The 9,476-nt window shown below is 53.1% G+C and overlaps 1 protein-coding gene across 1 annotated transcript in view; it reads left to right on the forward strand.

The window, feature by feature from the left end:
- The first annotated feature begins 7,868 nt into the window (after window positions 1-7,868).
- Window positions 7,869-9,476, forward strand: part of SPR (sepiapterin reductase (7,8-dihydrobiopterin:NADP+ oxidoreductase)) — a 3,632-nt gene continuing 2,024 nt past the window's right edge. Inside the window, exons 1-2 of the mRNA XM_017836876.1 lie at window positions 7,869-8,214; window positions 9,103-9,393. Of these exons, the coding sequence (XP_017692365.1) occupies window positions 7,869-8,214; window positions 9,103-9,393 (637 nt within the window). The remainder of the gene's footprint in view (window positions 8,215-9,102; window positions 9,394-9,476) is intronic.

A 9,476-nucleotide genomic window follows, 5' to 3' on the forward strand; every position in this document is an offset into this window, starting at 1 on the left:
TGCCTGTGGTTCCCAAACCCAGGACCCTGTGAGACCAGATGGGTGTCGCTCTGGATGTGTTGACACCACGAGGAAATCCGATGGCTGTCACCACGGAGATCTGGTAGAAGCTTTCCGAGGAGCAAGAGGCAAAGACACGGGACAGCAATAGAAGGAAAGGGGGTTGAAATAGCAGGGGAATCCCGCCCCAGGGGATGGATTAGGAGCTGGATCATGGGGAAGCACAGCACAGCCTCCTCTGGCTGCTCTGCAGAGGCATGAGCTGGAACATCCCTGGAGAAGGCTGGAGCTTCCAGCAATCCCTCATGGCAAAACAGGGGCAATCCCTTAAGGCATCACCCTGATGGCTGCTGAGGAGCAGATCATCGCTGATTTAAACTGCTCTGGAGTTCAGACCTCTGGGATGAGCTGCCTGTGGCTCTGGGAATGCTCAGTGTGTGATACAAACCCAGCTCCCGTGTGGAATCAGGGGATCCCACCATCCACCGCTGTTCCCAGCTAAGAGGATTACTGTTATCCTTCAAATTAGTGGGGCTGGTGCTGTGGGGGACTGAGCCAATATTCCTGAAGTCAGTGGTAACTATTGCTCTGTCTCAGCTGAGATTGTTAAACAGGATTAAACACCAGTGGTCCAAGAGAGAGTGGCTGGCAACGACCCTTAATGGCTTTAATTACAGGATGAGAACTGCTATGGGTGACACCAGTCCCACTATCAATCCTGAGTGCTCTATCAGGGAATGGTGTTACCACAAATAAAGATCTCTGAAACAAAGTCTGATTTCCTCTGGTGTGAGAATGCTGCTCAGTGCACTGGTTTATGATACAAGGGGGTTGAGCACAGAGATGGGAATTTATAATCAGTCATGGAATCACTGAATGGTTTGGGTTGGAAGGGACCTTAAAGACCATCTCATTCCACCCCCTGCCAGGGGCAGGGACACCTTCCACTAGCCCAGGTTGCTCCAAACCCTGTCCAAGCTGGTCTTGGACACTTCCAGGGATCCAGGGGCAGCTACAGCTTCTCTGCCCAACCTGGGCCAGGGCCTCACCACCCTCTGAGTAAAGAATTTCTTCCTAGCCTCTAATCTAAATCTCTCCTCTTAGTTTAAAATCATTCCCCTTTGTCCCATCACTATCTGCCTGTGTAAAAAAGTCACTCTCCCTCTTTTTTATGAGCCCCTTTAGGCCCTTCAGGGGGCTCTCAGCTCTCCCTGGAGCCTTCCCTTCTCCAGGGGAACCCCCCCAGCTCTCCCAGCCTGGCTCCAGAGCAGAGGGGCTCCAGCCCTGGCAGCAGCTCCGGGGCCTCCTCTGGACTCTCTCCAGCAGCTCCACGTCCTTGTGCTGTTGTTCCCAGGGCTGGAGCAGCTCTGCAGGGGGGTTTCAGCTGAGACAGGGGCAGAGGGGCAGAATCCCCCCCTGCCCTCTGCCCACGCTGGGGGATCAGCCCGGGATGTGGGATCAGCCCAGAATGTTTTTATCAAGGAGCAGAAATCGAGTAACCCGGCAAAGCAAAGCACAAGGTGATTATCACCCATCTGCTCCTCCTCCCTGTTGTGTGAGCACCATTCTGAGCCCCGCTGGCCCCGGGGTCACCCTGACCCTGATGTTCAGCTGATTCCCCACCCTCACTTTCAACTCCGGGGATAAAATTTTCCATTCTGTAAGAAAAGCTCCATTCTTTGTCGCTGGACACGCGGGATTTGGTCACCTTCGCATGAATATTCATGGCTTGCATCTGCCTTCGGGAGCAGCCTGGGATTTGTCCTTGTCATTTGCTGCCACACAAACTTTGTACCATTTGAAAGCCCGTCCGCAAGAAGTTTATTTATTCTTACCAGTCACTGACACAAACAAGCTGAATATGTATTGTTCTGATTTATTAATCAAATCATCATGCAGGACCAACACAAATGCATCAAAGATGCCTGTTCCCAGCTCATAATCTCCCTGAAAAATGACAGAGTTTGCCTGACAGATCCTATTTTCCTTAAGCCCATCTGGCTGACGTTAACTCTTTTACGTTCCCTTAATTTCCTACTAATGAAGTTCCATGTAATTGGGTTTAGTGGGATTGACAACAGCCTGAGTTTTTAAAGAGTGCTTTAAAAACTTTCCCTTTTAGTTACTGACCTCTCAGTGTTTTCCAGTCTTCCAGAACTTCCTTAGTGTGCCAAAACACCTTAAAAAAATCAATGTAACAGGTCAGGAAGCTGGAGGAGCCTTTTCACAGCCTCTTGTGCAGGTTCCCTGCTGGCTCAACGATCTGCCTCTCTCTGTGATTGCTCACTTATTCCCTCACTGCTGAAATGAAACGTCATCACCACTGTCTACAAAGTACTGCAGCACCCAGGATCTCCCCAAATTCAGAACCCATTGTCCTGAGTCACCAGAGCGATGCCATTAGCAGAATTTCTTTCCTTTTTGGTTTTTTTAACCTCAACAATCTCTTGCAGGTCCCGTTTATTTTGGGTTCTCATTTTGTGCTGATCCATTTTCAGCATCTCCTGGCTCCTCTGCTTCCTTACCTGCTTCCCCCTCTCCCTGCTGGCATCTTCCCTTCCAGCTGCTTCCATGCTCTCCTCTCCCCTCCTCAATTCAGATGGTGACAGGAGGGCACGATGCCAAGCTATGCTTAGACTTGGTCTCTCCTGTGTCAGTCGGGAAAACACTTCCCAATGGAAAAAGGGAGTTAGTGAACAGATCTAGGAATTAGAAGTGGAAAGAAAGGATCAAACAAGGCCAGATGCTGTTGAGTGGAAGACCAGCCTCCTGCAGGGACCTCAAGCAGCTTCTCTGGGCACATCCCTTCTTTTGGAATGTGGACTGGAGTCCTGGAGTTGACCCCACACCCTCCTGCCTTCACCAAACCCTTTGCCCACAGGCTGGGCACCCTCAGCGTTTGCTTCCTCCTCCCCTTGTCCTTCCTGGACCAGGAAAACCACGTGGGATTTCCAGAGCAGTAACAACGCCCCGGGTGCTGACTAAGCCCACGAGTCACTGATCCTGTTTGCTCTGGGCATGCAGCAGCCTGGTTTCCTTCTCAAAGGCTGACCTTTATCCCCCTCCACCCCAATCCCAGGGAACAAACACACCCCTGCTGCCCAGAGAGGTGCCTGTGTCTCATTTATCCCCCTCCACCCCAATCCCAGGGAACAAACACAGCCCTGCTGCCCAGAGAGGTGCCTGTGTCTCATTTATCCCCCTCCACCCCAATCCCAGGGAATAAACACACCCCTGGTGCCCGGAGAGGTGCCTGTGTCTCATTTATCCCCCTCCCTCCGCTGCCTTCCACATTTTTGCCACGCGGTGCCAACTGAAAGCACCCTCCCTGTGCCCATAAAATGCAACCTTGCCCTTCCCAGGGGGGAAAGCTCATGGCTTGGCTGCCTTTTTTGTGAGAAGGAGAAAGGGATGGTATTGGGATGGAGAGGCAGAAGAAGCGAGGAACCACAGGGAGCTGCTCCTGCTTTCTGGCTGCTCCCGCTTTCTGGAGGGTGGGAGAAGCACTGTCAGCAGATGCCACCTCGGAGAAGGGCCACAGCTCCCTCTGAGCTGGTTGTCACTATCCCACACACTTTGATGCCACCCACAGCAGTGGCAGCAGCCGGCCTGGATTGCCAGAGGCTGAGGATGGTGATTTATAGGGATTTATAGGGATTCCACCCTGGTCCTGCTGCTCCCGGGCAGGTGCCCTCGCCCAGACCTGGCTCCCTGTGGTTTATTGCTCCTACAAACATTCCTCCACACACATCCACAACCACAATATAATCCAGCCTTCCACAAGATATTTATGGAGGATAAATCCACGTTCTCCAGCCATTGGGCTCTGTACTTAAAATCCTGCTCTGCTTTACTTTTCAGCACCGACATAAATTTTTAAACCTCTCTAATATTATTGTATTGTTCCCTAAATCCCTGACTGGGACATACCTGGATGCTTCTAACTATGACTCTTGTTTTCACATCCATTTTATTCTACCTTTTTGTCTGAATACAAGAAATTAATAGCTCGGACAGACTGAAACAGTGCCAAGATGAACTTCAGCCATGGAGCTCTGGCTTCAGCCTTCGAGGAGGACTTTTCAAATCTGCTTTAATTAAATATGTTTTGGGGATGTCTGGTGGCAATTTTGGGGCGAAGATCTTTTGGCAAGTTGTACTGGGGTTTCTAAAGTCCCACCAAAACCCATAGGGAGTGGTTTAACTTCATCAAGGCGGGATTTGAGGACCTCATGGATCCCCATCTGAGGCTCAGAGCTGCTCCATCTGGGAATCCTGTGCTTGGGCTGCATGATGGCAGCCACAATTTATGAGGACGAGGGAGACACTCCTATCCCAAAATGTGGGGAGATCTCCTCAATACACGCTCCACTTCCCATCCCAGACAGCTGCAGGAGCGAAATTCCCGCCGTGCCACTCGGCCCATCCTCATTATCCCTGCTGCCACACCACAACCCAGCTGGGTGGCAATCCTGCTGGATGGAGCAGGGATCTGCTGCCATCCAAGCCATCCTGTCCTTAGGAGGTCACACAATTAGCTGCTGAAGATGAGGAGATCCCAAAGGGGTGGCCTTTGGGTGACTAAAACAACAACAGAGCTCAGGAGGGAAACCACAGTCCTCCCTTCCCGCTGCCCGTAGTAGCCGTGGCAACAGTGACAACAGCCAGGGCCACCTCATGTGGCTTCCAGCCCTGCCCTTTCTGGGTGGGAAATACCCAGGGCCCTTCCTGAAAGCCATTGTTAACAGTCCTTTGCCAAAGGAATTCAGCCCTTCCTCTCCAACATCAGGGAGCCCTGGCAGTGCCAAGGCTCAGCAGCAGCAGTTCCATGCCATTCCCAACACCCTGGCAGGGTGTGGGGTGGGTTTTCCACCCCTGGAAGCCCTCCTGCCTTCCCCTGGATTTGCGGGAGCCCTGTTCTACCCATCAGAAGCCACTGAGAGCGTTTCAAACGCTCACAGCAACCCAGTGCCAAGAGGATCTGGGCCACCACAACAAAGCAGCTCAGGTGGCTTTTCCAGATAAATCCAATAGGTGCTCTCTCAAATGATGGATAATTTGGGCAATTCTGATTATACACCCAGTGCATATTTAAAACCAGTACTGCCAAGAGAAATTTTACTCCCCTGGCACTTCTTTGCAGCAGTGGCTCTCCCTCTCCCTGCACTGCCCAGGAGTGGAGCCCCCAGTCCCTTGCTGTCCTCCCAGGATCCCCAGACTCAGATCCCTCAGATCCCTCTGGATTTTCAATGTCATTGACACAAACAAACCTTGGCACAGCTGCCCAGGGCAGGGGTGGAGTCCCCATCCCTGGAGGGATTTAAAATCCCTGTGGATGGGGCCCTTGGGGACATGGGGCAGTGATGGCCTTGGCAGTGCTGGGAGATGTTGGACTGGATGATCTCAGAGTGCTTTTCCAACCTTAATGATTCTGTGATTCCATGACACCTAGTGCTGGTTGTCTCAACTACAGCCTGAGCCCAAACTGATGGATTTTGTGGTGTGGATGATTTTGTGATGCTCAGTGTTCTGGATCCAGGGGGTTTGTGTTGTCCATGATTTTGTGATGCTCAGTGTTCTGGATCCAGGAGTTTTGTGGTGTCCATGATTTTATGATGCTCAGTGTTCTGGATCCAGAGGTTTTATGGTGTCCATGATTTTGTGATGCTCAGTGTTCTGGATCCAGGGGTTTTGTGGTGTCCATGATTTTGTGATGCTTAGTGTTCTGGATCCAAGGGATTTTGTGGTGTCCATGATTTTGTGGTGCTCAGTGTTCTGGATCCAGGGGGTTTGTGTTGTCCATGATTTTGTGGTGCTCAGTGTTCTGGATCCAGGATTTTGTGGTATCCATGATTTTGTGATGCTCAGTGTTCTGATCCAGCTTCATCAGCCTCTGTCTTTGTGAAGGTGACGAGGTGCCTACACCGTGTTGTCCCAGCAGGAGGGGGTTCCACGGGCTCTGTCCACATCAGGACCAGAGCTGTGCAGCAGGAGCAAATCTCTGAGGGGACCAGGATGGTGCTGAGGGACCAGAGTCTCCACTGTGACAGGACATGAGGGACATGGAGCATATTCCATGGTTTAAGAGAAGGGTGGGGGGGCTGTCCCAGGTTGGGCAGAGAAGCTGTGGCTGCCCATGAGTCCCTGGAAGTGTCCAAGGCCAGTTTGGAGCAACCTGGGCTAGTGGAAAGTGTCCCTGCCCATGGCAGGGGGTGGAACTGAATGATCTTCAAGGTCCCTTCCAACCCAAACCATTCCATGATTCCACAATAATTTCTCTGCAGCTCTGCCCTGCAGTTCCAGATCTGGGCTCATTTGGTCACCAGTTCCCTCCCTCTGATTTTTTATTTTATTTTTAGTTCTATCAGATAAAATACTTGCTTCTCAGACCCTCACTCCTGCTTAGAAATCCTGGAATGGTTTGGCTTGGAAGGGATCTTAAAGCCCATCCAGTCCCACCCCCTGCCATGGGCAGGGACACCTTCCACTTATCCCAGGTTGCTCCAAGCCCCGTCCAACCCGGCCTTGGACACTTCCAGGGTCGAGGCATCTCCTGCACCCTTCGGTGTAGCCTGACAACAGGTCAGATGGAAGAAATGAGCTGCTGGGAGGAAAGTCCAACAAAATGCTGACCATTTCCAGTTGGCCCAGTTCCTCCCTGGGCTCTGTGGGACAGGGTGCGGTGCCAGGCTGGGAACTGGGGCAAAAAGCGTGATGGATGCAGGAGATTGGAGCTGCCAAAATGGGAAGGGGGGAACTGGCAGCCACTAAAGCAAGTTCTGCCATCAAGAAGCTACTTGTGAAAAAAATACACATTTGCTGCCTTTTTTTTTTCCTTTTTTTTTTTTTTTTTTTTTTTTGCTGATGATCTTAATTTCACCGAATGTGTAAGATTTGCTTTAGCAAAACAAATATCACTCTTGGGTTTTTGCCATGCCATGAATTTTTAATGCTTTATTAGAACGCTGGAGGGTTTCAGCCCAGTCTGTGACAGCTTAATTGAGTGAAATCCTGCTCCGTTACCTGCCGGAGCCATCTGGCCTCGGGAATTAACAGCTGGGAAACCAAGCCTGGCTGCCAGATAATTCCATGCAAAACAGGTACCCCGTCTAAAGACCCCCTTTGGAAGTTGTCTGCACCTTCGTGCAGAGAGATATTTATTTTTAAAAAAGGGGTTCAGGACATTTTGGGATCGGGCAGCGGTTTTGCTACACCAAAAAGTGGTGCTGAGGGCCAAAAACAGGGATTGCAGAGGGGAAAGGTGTGTGCCGAGGCTTTGTTGGGGTGTGTGGTCCTGCAAAGTGCTGGGGAGGTACAAGAAGGGGGGTTTTACATCCGTGCTTGGAAAAAGAAAATATTTAGAAAAAAAAAAGGTTAAAAAGTTGATTAAAAAAAAATTTGAAAAATATATTGGAAAAAATATATTGGGAAAAAAATGTATTGGAAAAAAATATATTGGGAAAAAAAATGTATTGGAAAAAAATATATTGGGAAAAAAAATGCATTGGAAAAAAATATATTGGGAAAAAAAATGTATTGGAGAAAATCCCAAGAGCGGCGGCGCTGCGGGGCAGGAGCTCCAGGGCCGCAGCCACGTTCCGGGACCTGTTCCCGTTCCCGTTCCAGCTCCCGGTCCCACTCCCGATCCCATTCCCGGCTCCCACCCCCCGAGGAAGCCGCACCCCCGCGTCTGGGCCGGCAGGGGGCGCCCGCCGCCCTGGCCACGCCCACCCGGGGCGCGCTACCAATCAGAGCAGGCGGGCGGTTCCCGCGCGCGCGGAGCGGCCATTCACAAAGCGGCGGGGGCATGAATGGGGCGGGTCACGTGGGGCGGCGCGTTCCCACGCCCCCTCGCGCTGCGCGACGGGATGGAGCCGGCACCGGGATCGGCGGGATCAGCGGGATCCGGGAACGGGCGCTGGGCCGCCACCGCCTGCGTGGTGACCGGCGCTTCCCGCGGCTTCGGCCGCAGCCTGGCGCGGCTCCTGGCGCCGCGGCTGGGCCCGGGCTCGGTGCTGGTGCTGCTGGCGCGCTCCGCGGAGCCGCTGATGGAGCTGGCGGCCGAGCTGCGGGGCGGCGGCGGCACCGGGCTGCGGGTGCTCTGCGTGGCCGCAGACCTGGGCAGCGAGGAGGGGCTGCGCAGGGCGACCGCTGCACTGCGGGAGGTGCTGCCCGCCGAGCCCTTCGGCCGCCTGATCCTCGTCAACAACGCCGGTAACGACCCGTCCATCCCCTCCGTCCTCCCCCGGCACAGCGGGGCTCAGCCCCGCAGAGCCCGCCCTTGGTTCTACACCGGCTGCGCCGGGGCTTGGTCGGTGCTTTGGGGGCCGGCAAGTATCGGGAAAGAGTAAATAACCCAAAGAACAGCGGAGATTTCACCCCGTCCGGGTCTCATTACAATAATTAGTCTGGGGAGCTGGTCACTGCCGGGGCTTTGCTGCTTGAGCGGTTTTACCTGTTGCTCGTAAGGTTTTACCCGCTGCTTGTGGTACAGGAGCACCTGGCTGCCCTCCTGCACCCTCTTGTCCCTGTGCTCCCCGAATACAAACCTTCAGACAAACTTCTAGCCCCGCCTTGTGCGTCCTTCCTTGCACCTTTGATGCCTTAGTGCCTTTTTCACCCATTATTGCTGTAAGTCAGATGGTGTGTCCCTGGAGGGAAAAGGTGCTCCAGGACTTGGGTCTTTCAGTGGCTTGGTCGTGAAGAGGGATCTGCAGGAGGGCACGTGGTGGCCTGTGGGGACATTGTACCCCGGGGTGGAGGTTGGGAGCTGTTTGTTTTGGCAGGGCAGGTCCCTGGCCCGTGTCACTGCTGGTTCAGTGGGTGACCCAAAAGCAGAGCTGGGCTTTGCTGAGCTCCTCAGGTTGCTGTGGGGCCCTGCCAGAGACACTTTTGCTTTTGTGGGAGCAAAAGGGGTGTGCTGTGTTGTTGAACCCCTCTGTAACTCTTAATTCATTTGTCCCACTTTGGAAGTGTCCAAGGCCAGGTTGGACTGGCCTCTACTAGATGAGCAACCTCATCTAGTAGAAAGTGTGGGTGGAAAGGGGGTGGAACTGGATGAGCTTCAGGTCCATCCAACCCACACCATTCCATGATTTCTAGGCTCCCTGGGAGACATCTCCAAATCCTTCCTGGACCTCACCGACCCGGATGAGATCAACACCTACTTTGCCTTCAACGTCACCTCGGCTCTCTGCCTCACCTCCACGGCCCTGCAGGCCTTTGGGAAGCGGCCTGGCTGCAGCAGGACCGTGGTGAACATCTCCTCCCTCTGTGCCCTGAAGCCCTTCAAGAGCTGGGCTCTGTACTGCAGCGGGAAGGCTTCCCGGGATATGATGTTCCAGGTGCTGGCGCTGGAGGAGCCCGATGTCCGTGTGCTCAACTACGCCCCGGGTGAGCAGAGCAGCTCAGGGATTGCTGCTGATTTTCCTAGAATCATAGAATCATAGAATCAGCTGGGTTGGAAGGGACCTCCG

This window comes from Lepidothrix coronata, unplaced genomic scaffold (genome assembly GCF_001604755.1).
Source record: "Lepidothrix coronata isolate B3197 unplaced genomic scaffold, Lepidothrix_coronata-1.0 Scaffold287, whole genome shotgun sequence".
Taxonomy (NCBI): Eukaryota; Metazoa; Chordata; class Aves; order Passeriformes; family Pipridae; genus Lepidothrix; species Lepidothrix coronata.